Source organism: Colletotrichum fioriniae (assembly GCF_027942845.1).
Source record: "Colletotrichum fioriniae strain IMI 355084 chromosome Unknown scaffold_13, whole genome shotgun sequence".
NCBI classification, from domain to species: Eukaryota; Fungi; Ascomycota; class Sordariomycetes; order Glomerellales; family Glomerellaceae; genus Colletotrichum; species Colletotrichum fioriniae.
In genome coordinates this window covers 362,472-380,324 of record NW_027076849.1, presented here as the reverse complement: position 1 = coordinate 380,324, position 17,853 = coordinate 362,472, and the positions used below count along the sequence as shown (strand labels likewise).

Here is a 17,853-nt window from a genome sequence, read left to right as displayed (position 1 = left end):
CACGTGCTATCCATTATATCATGCTCAGTCGGCACTATAACAGACACTATTTAAATATGCAAATTTCTCAGGTATGGTTACAGCATTGGTCGATGGACGAGTCAGGGTCACCACCTCGGTTTACCTATCCGGCTAGCAGCGCAACCTTGTGCTTCCTCTGTCGGTCCACGCGATAGGCTTTGACCAGGGGTTCGTTTCGAGGAGATGGAGAATCCGTCCCAAAGGAGACCCCTCGTCGGGAGCGAGTCATCTTCCCACGCAATAAGACAGCATTTCTGTATAGATATCCGCGTCGGATGGCGAGCTGGAAAAGAAACCATCAACAGAGCCTCCCCACACGGGGCTGAGATTCCCTGCATCTGCACTGCGTCTGCAGCTTCCGGCGGCGGGGGGAAGCACGGAATTGCGAGACGGGGAGACGGCTGGGTGCGCATCAAAAACGTGGTGTCCCCTCGTCTGAGCCTAAGGAAATGTCAAGAGACCGAAGAAGCTCGGTCCCTTACGCTTTGGTTTCTTGTGAAATCGCCATGTACGGATGACGTCGCGGCGCAAGTGACTGTCGTGATGGTATTCCAACTCCCGGCCGCTGTCGATGCCGAAGTTGTCGCGGTGATATGCTACTCCTTCATCTGCTTCTTCTCTAATATCCTACTGGGATGGCTTCTTTGGACGCACAATGACCGGACAAGTTGTAGGTTGCCGACCCTCTTCTCTCTCCAGTGAACTCATTTCCTCGATTGTCTGACGGTCGGGGGCAAATCATCTTACACATTCTTCTTAGATATTGCCTGCATCTCCTACGCTACTCTCATCATCACGACGACAAGTATTTGCCAACAGTTCTACGACTACGCCTACTGGCGAGACATTTTGACGGAACAATTCTACTATGCGAGACAACACGCCGATAATGCGGAGGTGCAATACCACAAGGGATCCCAGGGCATCAAGCTCGTTCTCAGCTACGTTCGTACGTGCATCCTCTCTTTGTCGGGGGTCTCCTTAAGGTAGCCCGAGAGCGACCTATGGGCCTTGGTGACTGGCGCCGCTGACTGAACTGACCGGAACAACAGGAATCTTTGGATTCACCATTGCATCAACATTTGTCTTCTTCTTGTAGGCCTGATATCAACCCCCCCGCCCCCAAACAAGAGGGATTGCGTATCTAACATGAAGAAAGTGCCTTATCCCTAGCCGCTAGTGTCTACGGATGGTTCGCGACAACACCGAGGACAACACACACCATTTCCATTGTCGGAAGAGTCTTGCCCATCATCCTCACCAGTATCACCGTCGGCTTGATGCACTCCCCGCCGGCCCAGGAGTCGTTCCTGGTGTACATGTTTGTTGCTAATACACAATTCGTCCTAAGCCTTTTCGGAAGCGCTGCACTGCTGCTCATGATCCTTTTGAAATACGTCCACTCTCGACGGAACCTCACAAGTTGGAACGTGCTCTACGGGAACCCGGACATGAACTCTTCGCTACCGAGCAGCAATAACGGCGGTGGCAGCATCAAGGCACGGTCCGTCTGGCTGGGCAGTGGCTCAAGCCGCGGTGGGCGAAGTCGAGCGTACAGCGGTGCTGGCACCAACAACACCTATGACAGATGGTTGGTGATCCGACTGTCGATCGCCTTCGCGGTGCTCTGGTCAGTCACACCACATCCCACCGGACGGCTGCGCACAAGAATGTTCTGACCTCACGCCGGACGAATGCTAACAGTTGGACATGAACATACAGCGTGTTTGAGTACACAAACGTGATACCGCGCATCGCCGCCGCAAGCCACACCATCGACACCGCCGACAACTTGGAGCCCGACCTCAGCGTGAGACGAGCACGTTCCAGTATCAGGGGATACGTTGCCGGCGTGACACCAAGCCTGGTCGCCTTTCTCGTCTTCGGGACGACTAAGACGTTTCAATGCAAGATTCACGACACCTTTATGCCAAAGGGACTCTCGAGGAGGAATAGGCAGAAACGAAACCTGTCCCTCTCTTTGAGAGACTCGGCCGCTACATCCCCGCCCCATCCACCACCTCGGCGCCCGCAGCAAGTAGACGAGTTCTCCCTCGCCGACATGAGCCCAAAGTTTCTTCAGAGCGGTTACTACAGCCCCCGGTTTCCTTCTGGCGGCAACGTTAGTCCAAGGCTACCGTACGGAAACCGTGCAAGCCCTGGACCGAGTTTCGGCACGCCGAGGGGTGTGCTCCCGCCTAGGGCTCACATCAACCATGATGGACAGTTTCTGAGCCAGGGGGTCGGCGCGCCCTATCCCCTGATACCCAGCGATAGTCCTAAACCGAGTCTGCAGTCAAAGTTTTCGGTATACGGGCGGCCTGAAGCAGGGGTCAAGGCTCTTCCTCGGACTCCATACGAATAGGGGCCGGCTGCAGCGTTGGAGGGGCGGAGGGCGTCTTTCAAGTTTTGTGGGCAGTACGACGGAGTTACAGGCGTTGAAATGGTGACAACATCACACAGATACCAGGCAAAGCATTGACAGCTGAACTTCAGTAGCAAAGCAATTCATTTCTTCCGCTTTATGACCGCGTGTCCCTTATTGTACATATCTCCCAACCACGGAGCGCGCAAGGTGCTTCATGAATGATACAACGTCTAACGTAGTCTGGTGGAACATCGGGCAGATTTGAGCCAAAGGGTCACCCAGATAGTGGTGATACGAGGAGAGTTATGGGAGGTTGCAAACTGGTTCCTTGGCTTCTCGGAATAAAAAGCCTTTAGGGTCCCATACGGACCTGTTCATCCCGGCAGTAGTGACTCGAAGGCTATGAGGCGAAGGTGTTCCCCTGTCAGGTACATCTCCCTACATCATGTCGTGTTATATGTCGGGATTCACCTGCAAAGGCGCCAACTTTCTATTCTCGTGGAGGTAATATGGGACGCTAGATGGAATGTCTCTCACTGTGGGCTAAGCGTAGCTACAATTGCTTCTCATCTACCGGCCTAACGGAATCAAGATCCCATGCAGCTACAGATGTCCCGTTAAGGATGTATTTTTCGTTCCCTCTGGATTTCTGCTGTCTTCCGATGACCGATGAAGTCTAAAAGCTCATAGAACTGAGTCTGGATTACGCTTCCGTGTCGGACCCTGATAGTTCCAACTCATCCATATCCACCGCGAATCCCGCCCGTGACATCCAGTCGTCTTCGTCTGCCCTAGATAAGGGCAGCACAGTCTCCAGGCTCGTCTCGGATGACATCTGAACCCAACGCGGGGAGGGCGCATCGGGCTGGAAGTCTTGGCATACACGATACAGCTGCTCTGGGTTGAGCCGTTGTTTGTGGGACAGGATTATCTGCACAGCAGAGCGGACGAAATTGCGAAAGGCAGACGGCGTTTCGCCGCATCACCCATCTGGGCTTTAGTGAGTATCAGCCCCGTCTCCTAGATAGCGGACTGCTGGTTTGCTTCTGAGAAGAGTCAGGTATGGGACGAATCTCGGATGGGCTTCCATCAGCTCCGCCCAGACGACATCTGGAAGGATCATATCATCTGGACAGATGAAGTCCGGCTTATGGCCTCGCTGCCCATGGAGCGTTTCAACCATCAGCTTGAAACCACCGGCGGTGGTGCGATGCTCCTCCGAATAGACGGCTGAAAAGGTGAGCGTATGTAGAGCCAGAGGCAAAACGTCGAGATCACTTGCCGCCTTTTTACAAGTATAAATAAAAGCCAGATCAAGGGGCTCATTCCCGGCGCCTCGGAGTGTGTTGCTGTCAAAGTCGAGAATATAGCCGCCCTTGACGGTAACGTAATGATCGTAAGGTATATGATGTCGCGGACCTCCCGCGTAAAGTCGAAAAAGTGAACCATTGCAAGCAGGAACGGTGATGCGGCGAATGACAAGCTACATGTCAACTGTGTGGCTTCAAGTCCCGGACCTCTGGCTCAAGAGTTGGTGTAGCCTCAGTCTCGTTAGCACCTTGGAAGCTTGATCTGACATGTCCTTCCTCTACTAGGCTTATACACCATATCACAGGTGGAAAGACAATACGGAAACACTTCATTTAGCCCGAGGTAATATGGTAGATGCATTTTGACTCTTTGTTTGCCCCTTTGAGCTAAACTCTGCACCTTGACCTGTTCTCACCGAACCCGGCGCCGTACCAACTACATCCTACTGCAGCCTGCGTCGCCTCATGTCATACTTGACTTCGATGTAGCTTCAAAGCCCTGTTAGCCAGCATGTACATTTAAACCAGCAGACATCACCACCCATACTTAGTCGCAGTCGTCGCAGAAGGCGAGGCAGGCAAACTGGCAGCTGGCCCGCTGAAGAGACTCCTGTCTGCCGGGTCCATTGTAGGCTACACTTTCGTCAGAAATATGCACGTCTCAAGTTTTCCCCTGGAATACACTCACTATCGTGGCACTCGACAACACAGTCGTTGCAAGTGCCCTGGAACGGCGCTCCGGTACAGGCGGCAAGGACCGTGGGGGCCACCATGGCCGTGACGAAGAGGAGAGACTTGGTGAAGAGCATTTTGGGTGGTGTGCTTCAACAGTAATTGTAGCTTGATTGATCTAAAACCAAAGACGAGTCGCTTGCTGCTAGTAAAACGATGTCTTGAAGAGTCGGAATTCCCTCATATTTATACTCACCTCTACTCTGTCCGTCGGTCCCCTCAAGTCGACTATTCATTGCCTGGCAAAAGATCAGTCACATCACAATCAGCCCACGAGCTCAAGGTCATGCAAATTTCCCTCACCTCAAATTCAAAGGATCGCGCACATCCTCTTGGCACGCTCAGTAGTGCTCCTAAAATGGCCGTCTCTTGGCGTAAGATACAAAGTCATCCCATAGTACTGCAAATCTCTGCTCTGTTTGAACACATAATATTTCGGACCCACCCCTTGAGCCTCGCGATGGCGACGCATCACGACTGATCATCGAGATAAGATCACTATCCCGGTAGCTCTCACCTCGGGACCCGGGACTTCATGTGCAAGAGACCCAATCAACAGAGTCTATCGAGGATGAGAACTCTGCCGCCTAGCTGTATGGTATGTGGGCGGTCTTGGCGGTCAGCCGACCATTAATACCTAGTTGCTATCCACTGTCCCACTGCGAGCTAGACAAAAGATCAATCCTTCGACTTCAGGTATACAAAAGGTCCAACTCAAACCTCCCGCCAAGAAGGACTACCGCCAAAGTTCCTTGGAAGACCAGATAGCCTGTTCTGAGAACACGAATCACTCCTCAACTATAATAACAACATCGATTTCAAAGTCTCAATCATTCACAGTTCTGACAAGTAGCAAATAGCGTGGTCCTCTCTAGGAGTCTGCAAGTGATGCCTGGCATGAAGCCACTTGTCAGCCGTACTCCCATACAGAGACCACACATGATGTGTACCTCTCATATCCCCGTCACGCACCGTCTCTTGGCAGAATGGATGCGAAACTCAAGTATTGTGTCACCTACTGCCGTTGCAGTTCCTCTCCCTCTTCTATCGGCAGCCTACAAACCTTATCAGACGCCCCCCATCTTCGTCAGACCACTCTCATAAGTCACTAGCCAGTCCCCAGCAAGCTCAAGCTCGAGCTCAGGCAGCTGAATATCTAGGTTCCGCCTATTAATACCCCTCGCAAACAGCACCCTCGCATACGCCGGATCAAACACAAACACCGTCTCCCCCGTCACACTATTCCTCACTTCCGCCGTCGCTTCAACCTCGTCGATAGCGATGACCTCCTCCGGCCCTACCATCACAGTCGCCCACTCGATTTGCGTTTTTATGTGCTCCGCAACGCTGGCTTCGAACCGGGTGTCGATGAAGTACAAGCTGTTCTTGCCCGCCGCTGCGACGTAGGGGGTATCCGGCGCCACGATCTGCGGGCCGTGCCAGGCTTGGATGAAATTTGGGACGTAGGTGCCGCGGTATTCTTCTTGGAAGGTTGGAGTGCCCTCGCATGGTCGGAAGGGGCTGAAGATCATGGTTATGAGAGGTGCGCAGAGCATACTCGGTTGGTATGGGGTTTCTCGTGAGGTTTTGGGTGTCGGGGCTTGGACGATATCGGAGGATGCGTGATATTCTTACATATTGTCAGGCTGTATGCTGACTACCTTACATAGGAAACGCCGCATCGTTGTACGGCAAGGTCGGAAAATGGGCCGAATACGAAAAGTCGGTCGCTTCTCATCAGCCATCAGCCAACAGCCAACAGCCCACGACCAACACACGTTTTCGGATGAAGCGGCAAAGTTAGCACCTTTCCATCAACCTCCTTCCATCTTGGGCTACCTACTTTGATCTACCTCTGGAGAGACTCTGAGATTATTGGAGCCTTTAGAGGACGTAGGGACAGCAGATGACTTTAACGGTGGTCAGTGAGAACGTATGTCAACAGATGTCTCTCGCTGACACCGCCCGGAGGATATGAGGCAGGGCTTTTCAGCTTTGGTCAGAGTGAGAGCATCATCGAGATCACACTTGACGGCGACCTGAACCACCGATGACTCCACAGCGCGCAGGTATTCATGGCCGGTGACAGAGGACCGGGAGGTAACTTCATCTCCGTCTCGGAGCTCACGTCGATGACTGCGGAGGGTCCTGCTCATGTGTTACTTACCTTATGGTCTAGAACGTACGAATCTGTGCGTCCGTCGCATGCAATTCGGCCGCTGCGGAAGTGAGTCGCCGCGGCGGGGAACGACGGGAGTCGTCCGTGTCGTCGGACTTTAAGCCCCCAACTGCACGGTTGGAAAGTAGAAAGCAACAATAAGATATCAACGACTGTCTGAAACATTATAATACTGGATTGATGTCCTCGGAGATAGCAGTCGGACTCGTTCGTGGGGTGTTTCTCGGTCCGAATGGGTAGGGGGATCAGACGGATCCGACACGGCGTCGCGGTGGCCTCTCTCGCCAGACCAAGTCCACAATTGCCTGGGTGATTATGACAGTGGCTGAAAGGCAGAATAAAGGACTGAGCCTAGGTCCCAAAATCTAGGAATATTCGAGCAAAGATCCTCGAGATATCGCAGAGTCTCCGGCCTGGGCGGCGTGCACCTCTGGGCCCGAGCCGGCAGACCGAACGGATGCGATATGGACGGGAAAGTAGCGGCCTGCGACGTCGGACGGCCCCTACATGGCTGTAGTGGCGCCTCACTTTATGGTTGAATTGCGATCGTATGACCTGCCGCTCACCTTCAAGTGGCTGCTTCAACCCGTAAACTTTACACCTGGGGTGAGGGTGAGCAGGGTGAGCAGGGTGGATGTGGGGTTTGAAGAGTTCCTTTTCGGCCCAATATGAAGGCAGAAGATACTGAATTTAGAAAGGCGCCCTAATCAGTACATTAAAGTTGAACGTCGAATTACTTCATTAACTCATGAGAGATAACACCTAGTATTAAGCCTAGCTATGTCTGATTCTTATACCAACTCGATTCAGCTTCTCTCTGCATCTGTAATAAAGATACTGGATGGACAACCTCCGAGGGTAAGTCCAGGAGCTCGATGGCATGAGCATGAGAGTCGATGGTTGTAGTAATGAGAGGCTCTGGAATGACTTTGAGGTCATGCATAGTATTTTGATCGGCAACTCTCTGCCAATTGCGTATCACGCTAGGTTCCAGCTTCCAATCCCATGTTCCTTGCCACCCAATACAAGTATAACGAGACCTTGCGTGGTAGAAGAACTTAAAAGCTTCACCCTTCTGACCATTCCATATTACCATTGTATGTAGGTGTGGAATTGAAAGTGCAGTTATAGCAGCACGTCTTAAGAGATTCTCTATTATTTTGAGATTCTCTGTTTGGTTGAGTATCCTTGATGTAAGAGTTAGGAATCTCATGTGACTCCAAACCCAATCTTGTTGACATGACCGGAAGAAGTCCGAAGCTTCAATCATAAATGTAACGGAGAGCTGCTCGAGACTAAGACTCCTCTTGGCAAAAGCAGCACTGACCGTAGGTGATGTGACCCGGATTATATCAGGTGCGGTGTATGGTAAGGTAGGTCGAAACGAGGTAATATATTCTTCGTTGGTCTCTTCAAACACTGATATTTTCTTCAGTGCTTTTGGTAAATGGGAGTCGATAAGCTTTAGGTATTCTGTAGCGTAAGTCGTTAGTAGGTATAATATATAGAGTTAAATATTATATCTTACCGGAATCCCAAAGGAAATCTTGTGCCATCTTATCCCAACTTTGCCATGGCTCATAGATTAATGATTGTAATCGAGGAAGTTTATCGAATAGAGACCCTAGCACTCGAGGTTCAATCTGTCTTCGACATTGTCGGCGAAGTACAAATCGTGTTACCGCTTTGACTTGAGCGAGGCCTTCCTTGAAATTGAGAAAGAGAGGCTGAAATATTCGTAATAAAGCATTTCCATTGGGGGCATCGACTTGACGTCCATTCATCCAGCCATGTTGAACGTCGTGAAATGAATGCTTTGAGTCGAGGTGGGGTAACCGATGACCAGACCGGTCGAATTTCAAATCCTCATCCTCGCCAACACCTCCAAAATAGAGGTTCTTAAAGCAATGCTCCTTATCACTAGGAGACTGGACGCTCAACTCCAGTGTCAGCTCGGCTCCCTCTACCACTGGCCATCGAGACAAGATCGAAAAAAGCTTCGTAATTGCTCGTCTAGCCACGCGGCCATCTCCACAAGCCCATGAATAACTTTCAGTGGTCTGACAACTTCGACATGTATATGGCTTTAGTTCGATATTCAGCCAGATATGTCTAACAAGCTGTGCTTGTTTTACACTAATCATAGCTTCTATATCAGCTAAACAGGAAACTTGTAACTTCAGCTGGCGGAAGCTTTCCTTCTCTAGTATAGCCTGCCACTCCTTACAGACGGAAGCGCAGGCGCCCCAACCAGAAGTTTGTCGTGCAATAGTTTGAAGTATCATATGCCGCAGTTCCCATGGTAGAGAACCCCAAGTCGCTACATATGGCGGTATAGTGGTATGAGACTTGGAGCCCGACGTCAGAGCCGGCTGAATCGGCACCGTCATTAGGGATGTCAAGAAGGTACTAAAGGTTCAGCGGTTAGGCAATGAAAACATCGACTGAATGAAATACGGAAAAGGAAATACCTTGAGAAGTAAACCTGCCGTAGATAATAAGTGAATATGTTATCGAATTTGATGTCTTGACTTGTTTTGTCAAGTTTACGTGTGAAGGTGTGAGATTAAGCAAGTCACTGCTTGTCAGATGCGAGTTTAAATACTGCCATTATCAACCTTGATAGTTAGAAACCATCTTCTACCCAGGTCGACGAAAAGCTAGAGTTTATAGTTTTCAGGTTACTGTTATGGATTGGCAGAAGAGAGTACTTAATTTACGGGGTTCGAAGATTACAGGGTTGCCCAAACACCTTTTGAGGGCAGGGCACTACTTACTTCTGTGCATTAATTGTTTATGGACTTTCAAACAAATGGAATGACATATACAGCAATTATCATGTGGTTTTCGTGGTTGATATTGGCATCTCTAGCCCAAGTCGGCAGGAGATCGGACACATCCGACCGGCGACGTGGTAGTCGACGTCGTCAGGCTTCATGTCCTCATATGGGTCGCTCTAGCATTAGTTGAAGAGCAAAAAGACCAGGAGTGTTGAATTTCCCCCAAATACATCCAAGGTCAGTATCAATTCTCTCAAATGAGCTGTGATGTTGTCTCACGGCTGCATTCCTGTCGGCACGGATCGGTAGGAGATGGGACGGACCCGACACGGGGAAGCGGGGCCGGTCGGCGGACGGAGGCAGGCCGACCATCGACTGGAATTCACGAAGTAAAGATGACACGAGCCAAGCTCAACTAGTCCCAGCCTTCTTATTATCCGGCCATCCAAAATCCTTCGAATATTCGGTCGTGACAGACTCATCACATCTTACCCAGCACCTCCACAGCTAGCTGTTCGACTTGCCAAGGTCATTTACAACCCCTCTGAAGACGCCGCCGCCTCCTCGCCAGCCACAACTACGATGCCATCCCACGATGCACAGATCGGCGAACCTTCGCGGCGAATCGTACCGAGGTCTCGATACATCCGGCCAGCTGAATGATTCTTGGCAGCGCAAAGAGTACCCCTCCCCCGAAAGCAACCGCCGTCACCACTGCAAGGGGAGCGATCTTCCCAAGAGACCTCATCGCACGGCGTCCCACAATCACCACAGTCCGATACGTGCGAAAGATAATCAAGTATCGCGAGATTTATATCCGGCGTCACTCTCCTAGCCCATATCTGTCACGGTCAATGTTGTGATGCATCCCAAACTGGAAGTGTCATGTCAATCCTCCCTTCGGGGCACAAGCGCAACTGAGACACGAGGCTAACCCCCCTCAGTCCAGCCAGTCCTCAAAGGCTCAGCCCATCCTTGCGGGGGAATGTTCGTGGAGACAAATCTACCCCGTACTCCCACTTGCTGGTGTTCCCCGAACCCCAAAAGTGGTAGACTGTCGTGGCGGTGGTAGTTGTCCCACCGCGGACTGGAATTCGGGATAGATGAGGCACCAAGACAACCCATCTGACCGCGTTCCAGACGACAGTCATGTCAATTTCATACATCAACAACCAACGGTCCGCCGCTTTGCAAACTCTGATGTTTTCTTCTTCCTGGCTGCTCACTCTCTGGTTCTCCAAAGTTCTCAGCCCGTCATACGGTACACGCGTAGACTGTAGACAGCAGACGTCCATCCTCGCAAACCTCACCCAAGATACAACACAAGATATCAATCATACCCTCACCAATAGCCTCACGATGCGCATCAACACCCTCCTCGCCATCCTCGGCACAACAGCCCTCGCCGCCGCAGATGCACCAGCCGTAACACCCTTCCTCACACAACCAGGATCCCAACCAACAACCCTCGTCCACCAACCATCCTCCTCAGCCGCCCCAGCAGTCCCCTTACCACCAGCATCCTCCGCTGGATCTCCCCTCTCTTCGTTGCCGCCATCTCCACCGTCATCAAACTCCTCCTCCGCCGCCGCCGGCGCAGCAACCCTCTCAACGACAACAACATCCCGCCCCGGCGGAACCCGCACAATCTCCCTCGCTCCCGTAAAGACAAACATCTACCAAGAGTGCGGCGGCCTCCGACCCACGCCCAACCCTTGCCCGGCCAGCTTCGAGTGCATCGACGACCCCTTCCGCAAGGGCTGCGGCCTGGCGTGCGATCAGACCGGTATCTGCGTCGTGCCCATCATGTGCGGCGGCATCGCGGCCATCAAGTGCCCCGCAGGGAAGTGGTGCGTTGATGACCCAAGGGACGACTGTCACCCGCTTCAGGGGGGTGCCGACTGTGCTGGGCTTTGTGTTTGATTCAATGGGGCAGAGAAGGAGACAGGTATGGAGGGACGAAGTGGGAGATGGGATACCTAATACTTTGAGAGATTGTCGAATTGTCACCTGGGAAGGCGTTGTTGGAAAACTGCTCTTGCAATCGTAACATTTCCTTTGTAATTGTTTCCTTATCATGAGGTAGTGGGTTATAATTTAATTCATACAATCCTTTCACTACTGTCCGTCTCCAAAAGTTTTCCTGACACAAGAGATCTTACGGGAAGGCTCGGTGAGTTCGACGAGGCCCGTGATGCTTTCCCACAGACCTTCGGTGAGGACGGGAGGAGGTGAGAGGAAGTCGAGACCCGACAGGTTGGCAGAGACAAGAAGGAAACACCAAGGTCGACTGCCATCCCTCCAGGTTGTGTGTCACGGAAACCGCCATGTCTCCCAAGGTTTCCTGCCGTCCCGTGTCGACAGAGGTTCTCGCAGACTGGCACCCATGGACCAAACCTTCCGTCTTGCCAAGGGCATCGAGTCATCTCCGTTGACCCAACTCGCTGCCATATCAACTTCGTCTTCAGTTTGCCTGTTCTCGGCGCAACGGATCATCAGCAACAACGCATCAATACCATTCCACTTAGACCACAGACCACTTACCGCCAAAATGTGCATCCAAACGACATATCACTACGACTGCGGTCACACAAGGGACTTCACGCCAGTCTGCGAACGCGCCTTTGACAACTGCCCGTTCGAAATCACCCCAACGAAATGCGCAAATCCTACTCTTGTCGAAAAAACAGTCCAGGATGTCTGTTCTGCCATCGCGTGCAAGTACGAGCAATGGGACAAGCGATGGATCTGCCATAAGTGCGATATGGATAACGAGAACTCCATGACGTGCGAGGGTCAAGGTTGTGAACACGGTTTCTGCGATGGATGCCATCCTTGTGAGTTTCTTCTCAAAAGGGATATGGAGACGCGAGCTGACTTTGTTCGATCAGGGGAGTCTTCCTTGGCGAATATACCACACAGAAATCCCGAGGAGATGGAACTGGCGGAGCTTCGAGCCATGGGGCGCGAGAAAGACAAACAAACTCAGCCAACTCTTCAGTCCCCATCGTCTTTTCAGTCTCTGTCAACTGTCGAGACTCTGTCAACTGTCGAGACTACACCAACACAACTGACTACACCAACTCAACTGACTGAACCAACCCAACAGGCTGAGCCTGCTAAACGCCCCGAGAACACAAAACCGCCAAAGTTCCGCTGCAAGGGTTGCGCCGTCTGCATAGTCCCTAACGCGCCATTGAGATCGCGACAACCTAAATCAACGGCGCAACAACCCAGACCTCCCAAGGTTCCGGTCTACGACTCCGGGGCGGGAGACTGGGTCCGACGGCCTGACAGAAGAGGTAGAACAAGCCTTAAAAGGGAAGACACAAGTACCATGGGAGTCGGTGGAAGACAGTCAAAGCTATTGGAAATGGTTGAAGAATTGAATGGTCAAGACTGAAATGTCAAAGGAGGTAGATTAGACTAGGCCAGGCAAAAAAGGCCAGCCTTTCTATTCGCGTCTGGGGGGGTTTTCTCTCAAAAGTCTATCGGTCATGGCTCTATAGCGGTAGTAAAGTAAATACGCAAAAGAAGAAAGAGAACACAAGTAACAATCAAGTAAATGGTTTATTTACCGCCTGAAAAGGACACCACGGCCCACTTGCCGCTCCAAGCCCACTTCCTCGAGCCAGAATCACCGCCGCCGCCCTCGGTAGCGAGCAGCTTCTCGTCCTCGCCAGGCTGGAGACCGACGACTACGTCGGCCTTGCAGGTGCGGAGGGCTAGGATGTTGAGGCCCGATCCGGGGCCGAGGTTCTTGAGGGCTTCCGTGAAGGGTGTGGCAGCATCCCAGTCGGCCTAGTTGCGAATTAGCATCATCGCTACTCTGTTCATCATAATGTGGTACTTACATCACCAGTCAGCTTGCGGTAGTTGAGGTCGCCCTTGAAAATGACAACCTCGCTGGCCTTGAGGTCCTCGTACAGCTCCTTGGCCTCCTCGGGCAATTGCCAAAAGGGACCGGGGTGCGTCCAGTAGCGGTTGGGGCGGAGGATAAGCTGTCCCTCGGCATGGAACTGGCTCCACTCCTGGAAGAGGAATGCCAGGCTCTCCGAGTCCGCAGCCGAAAGAGGCTCGGGGGTCTTGCCTTGCAGCTCCTCTTCTTCGGAGGGTGTCTCGTAGAAGCGCTTAGGGCTCGCAATGGCACTGAGGAGCTGGGCAAAGTCGCCAGGGAGCACGTCGGACACGAACCACGGGATGGACTTGGGGTGCAGGACGACGTTGGTCGCCAGGCCGGCGGACAAAAGGTATCCAGCGAGAATGAGGTCGACGTAGAGCTCGAATCCGGCGTTGTCGAGCACGATATCGACGCGGCGCTCAGCCTTGCCCTCGGCCTTGGCCTTCTTCAGGAGCTCGTAGACGGCGGGGAGGTCGTTGACAACAATGTTCTTCTCGGACGCCTTGCGGGCCTCGGAGCCTTGCAGCTTCTGAATGTCTTCGTACGTCAAGCTCGTCAGGAGCGACAAGTCGGTGGCGTTACCCCAGAGGCAGATTTCGCACATTTCGGTGAAGAGCAGCTTCTCGGCGGCCTCGTCCTGGGCGGCGCCCTTGTTCTTGTGGAGCTGCTCGACGAGCTCCTTGTACTTTGACGCCAACTCGACCACGGCAGGGCGGGAGGATCTGAATGTGCTCATCTTTTGGCGGGCAAAGACGTCGTAGTTCTTCCAGTGGGTGGACCGGGCAAAGTGCGTGCTGATGCGTCTATTGCTGTGTCAGCCCGTATTCCCTCTAGACGTGAGATGCTTAGCTTACCTGAAGAGGTAGCACTCGGTGTAGAGCCACGGCACGTTCAGCCATGTGGGAGAGCCGAGCTTCTTGAGCTCCTCGTTGTAGATGGTGACGTCGGGGTATCCATCATCCTCGATCGGTCTGGTATAGTATGGTCAGCAACAGCGAGGCTGAGACTTTTGAGAGAGAGCCGTACGTCAATGCCCGGTCGTGCTGAACCTCGTATTTGATCTTGGCAATCTCCTCAATGATCTTCTTGCCCTCGGCTTCCTTCTCGGCGTCCTTGGTCTGGGTGACGGATCGGTAGAGGTCGTCGATAGCTTGGGTCTGTAGGGTAGCTGTCAGCAAGACGTGAACTGTCAAGAAGGATGACACAGGCGTACAATGATGACGGGCCAACGCTCGCGAGCAGTGACCCAGCCAAAGGAGGTCTTATCGCCGGTCGAGTAGGGAGCTGTCAATTGCGTGGTGATTAGCTTGGTGCGAGGGGTTTGTGGTGATGGCGGGGAACCATACCAGGCATCTTGGGGTCTGAAGGAGGGAATTGGGGATCTAGAGAGTCGAGCAGATGTTGACGTTGACCAAGAAGAGAGAAAGCAATCCAATTCAGGAACCCGGAGAGAAGGGAAAAGCAGCGAGATTACCAGATTATCTCGAGATATTTGTTTGCGACGACGTGTCTCATCTTTTTTTTTGGTTCTGGGTGCCAAAACGTCGACCGCCGAGTTTCTGTGACAAAACGGCAGCAGCTCCCCGCCATGGTGGGGCAGGGGGCTGTGTGCACGGTCCTTCTTTTCAAGGTTAGCGCGGGGCGCATCCCCGATACAGAAATATCGAGCGAAATGACGTAAGCCCCTGGTTTCGGATAAATGTATTCATCTACCCATATCAGTCACTTAAAGGCAGCTAATTGCTTATTCATCACATCCAGCTCCTGTTCACTCATCATCGTTGTTCATTCTCATCTCTCATCTCACAAATCTCATCATCATCATGACTATTTGTTCATCATGTTTGGCTATATTGCTTAAAGCATCCAAGTAAAGTACCGCAAACTTCCTGCTCAAGCTCAATCATCCGACAAACTCTCCCGAAAATAGACATGGCAGGTGCCACGGCACGTGCCGCCCCTCGGTTTGCCCCCGTCGAGAATTGTCGCGGCCGTTTCAGTCCTTGGTTCCAGACTCTTCAAAATGGACCTTGTACGCGCCATTATAAGAGCTCATACCTTACTTCAAGCCGAGTTATGATTCAGGTGATAGAAAACTCACTATAGTCCGCATTGGCGATCGACATGTCAGGGCCCAAGATGGCCTCCTGTGAAATGGTCCGACACCAGCACATTGGAGAAAGAGGCACCATCTACATGATTTTTACTAACTGGACTAGGTAGAGCATCTTTGATATTCTTGATACTCAGAATGTATCGAAGCACAAATATTGACTTTGTAGTTGATTGCACTGGAGTAGCCAGGCCCAAGAGCCGAGCCTAGAGATAGGATCATCCAGTCAGTAACATTTCGAAGATGACAACTCTACAATCGTCAAGTTTATCAATTCGCCCATTATAAATTCGTCCTTCCAACGAGTTTGCTTTCAGGCTGCCTGGATTTGCGTTTCTCGGAAGGAAGTAACTCTACCGTCGTCATACTCAAGTTATACTGCTAGTAGCCGCTCTCTTTCATGATCTCAAGTTATGACAAAGGTAGACCAAGTTTCCCGGTCTATTCAAAGCCTCAGATATCCCTGGCTTTGAGAGCAGAAAACTAATCAAAAAATAACGCTGTAAAACAGCATGTCGTGGAATACTCATGTTTGCCAAATGCCATGATCGCCTGGCAGTTATGGGTTGACAATGTCAACTAATCAATCATGCCCAACCCCACAGAACCCCAGAATTTACCCCGGCCCCTCCGGACATCTCTCCAGCCTCAAAGTGAGTATTGCGGGGGGAATGCGCCTCGTACTCCCTGTCCCATGGGCTTTCTATGTACGTGTTTACTATGCTGCATGTTGCGTCTAGAGCCAAGTCTTGTGTGGCTGTTCCTACGGGACTACCCGCCTTTGAAGGTTACCTTGCATGAACAATGTCCCGTACCATCTTCAGCTCAACTGCCGTCGATGGATCCACGGAGTCACAAGTATACTCATCCTTGGGGGGCTGATGGCCCAGCATTGCGGTTCATCCACGTGTCAAACGCACTTCGGATGGCTGCCGATCTACACGTCCACTTTGCCGTAACCGTAGGATCAACCATCGCCGGAGATCACTTCTCTAATCTGATGTTGGGATTGAGAAAGTATAACTTCCTACTATATGTTTCCAGTTCGTCTGCGTGGTTTCTGAACAGTGCTCGACCAACTCCAGTCTTTAAAATCATGGTAGTTGAGAATGTACGAGCTGAACACCATTTCAAGATATTTTCCCACTCATATGTCACTCAAACGTCACAATATTCGACGATTTTCGCACCTGTTCTTTGATCAAGTAATTAGATGTGCCAAAATCGTGCCACCGTGGCATCCGGCGCAGGAGGACTTTGATCGAGTCTGCACTCCTTCGACAAAACCACTTTACCCTCCAGTAGAACTTTCCCCTACAACGTCTAGCTGTAGAGGCTGGACAGTACACCAAGCGCAAGACCTTCAATCTCCTGGGACCCCGTAGTAGTGATCTGGCGATGGCAAAGAGCCAGCATGTGAACATGTGAAGTGAAGCAGTCACAAACCTCAACATAAAGTTGGCATGAGTCCAGAGGGCTGAGGGAATGCATCTGGCAAGTTGCAATGCATGCTGGCACCATCGGTTGCATCTACGCATTATGTAAGAGATAGCCGAGAACACGATGCATCGAGTCAGGAACAGGTCGTCAAGTCCGCTATTACCTCTCCAACACCTCCCAAGAGACTCGGAAACCGACATCGTGGGGCGATTAGTATTGCTCTTCCGACTTTGCCCGCAGGTGGGAAACGGGTCTTTTTGTGCTCCCCACCCGTAATGCCAGGATCTCATGCGCCAACCACGAAGCATCAATGCCGATGTGAAGCGGTGACGAGTCTTTCGCAAAGGGAAAATTTGATGCCATCATGGGATCATGAACAGACGTTTTGCTCAGTATCACAACTATGGAGCTCACCTCATTAGCGCCGGCAAGGGAAGCCCACTACCCAAGCATCGGCGGAGAGAACACCGAGCTTTCACTCTTTGCGATTCAATGACGCAAACTTCATCGGTCAAAGAGAACAAAAGTTTGAGCCTCTCGGCCGGGCCCTGCCGACACGAAAATTCCACTGGACGAACGCATTGCAGAAGCGAATTCACCTGCAAAGGATCGCCTGCAGAAAATTCTGCTGCCTTTTGATTACAGGGACCAGTCAGAAACCAACCCCGCGGGCAACGAGGTCGAGCACACGCGAACTAGCCTGCTAGGTAACGTTGCTGTGGGACTTCTTAGTCAAGCAGCAGCATGGCGCCGGGGATGGCATGACTCCTGACGTACAAGAGCCCGGGCTCAATAACCATAATAGCAAAGTCTGGACGCGTCGAGGAGTGGGCGAGTTGAGTAATAGCGCGGTCCCGGCATCGCTGCCAAGGGTGCGGCTCAATTTGACTTTTCTTTGGGGCTTCGAACGAATATCCCGGTATGAGTCCCGGTACGAGGGATGTTTTCTCATCCGGTAACCGTCAAATTAACGTGGCGGCCATGTGGGTGGTCCATTGGAAACTTGAAA

General features: G+C 51.8%; 5 protein-coding genes across 5 annotated transcripts; 2 read left to right on the top strand and 3 right to left on the bottom strand.

Moving 5' to 3' along the window:
- Positions 1–676: 676 nt before the first annotated feature.
- On the top strand, positions 677–1,700 carry N0V96_009851 (uncharacterized protein; the record flags this gene model as incomplete). The annotated part of the gene is made up of 3 exons (XM_065758767.1): positions 677–691; positions 841–970; positions 1,195–1,700. The coding sequence occupies 3 exons, from the start codon at positions 677–679 to the stop codon at positions 1,698–1,700; spliced, it is 651 nt and encodes a 216-aa protein (XP_065612534.1).
- A 2,546-nt stretch (positions 1,701–4,246) lies between these two features.
- On the bottom strand, positions 4,247–4,508 carry N0V96_009850 (uncharacterized protein; the record flags this gene model as incomplete). The annotated part of the gene is made up of 2 exons (XM_053198059.1): positions 4,247–4,332; positions 4,388–4,508. The coding sequence occupies 2 exons, from the start codon at positions 4,506–4,508 to the stop codon at positions 4,247–4,249; spliced, it is 207 nt and encodes a 68-aa protein (XP_053044550.1).
- A 990-nt stretch (positions 4,509–5,498) lies between these two features.
- On the bottom strand, positions 5,499–5,987 carry N0V96_009849 (uncharacterized protein; the record flags this gene model as incomplete). Its single annotated transcript, XM_053198060.2, has 1 exon — positions 5,499–5,987. One exon carries the CDS (start codon positions 5,985–5,987, stop codon positions 5,499–5,501), a length of 489 nt encoding a protein of 162 aa, XP_053044551.2.
- A 4,762-nt stretch (positions 5,988–10,749) lies between these two features.
- Positions 10,750–11,313, top strand: N0V96_009848 (uncharacterized protein; the record flags this gene model as incomplete). Its single annotated transcript, XM_065758766.1, has 1 exon — positions 10,750–11,313. The coding sequence occupies one exon, from the start codon at positions 10,750–10,752 to the stop codon at positions 11,311–11,313; it is 564 nt and encodes a 187-aa protein (XP_065612533.1).
- Positions 11,314–12,960: 1,647 nt separating this feature from the next.
- Positions 12,961–14,644, bottom strand: HRT2 (Hairy/enhancer-of-split with YRPW motif protein 2; the record flags this gene model as incomplete). Its single annotated transcript, XM_053198062.2, has 6 exons — positions 12,961–13,191; positions 13,245–14,094; positions 14,146–14,262; positions 14,318–14,448; positions 14,505–14,575; positions 14,638–14,644. The coding sequence occupies 6 exons, from the start codon at positions 14,642–14,644 to the stop codon at positions 12,961–12,963; spliced, it is 1,407 nt and encodes a 468-aa protein (XP_053044553.1).
- Between the last annotated feature and the right edge of the window lie 3,209 nt (positions 14,645–17,853).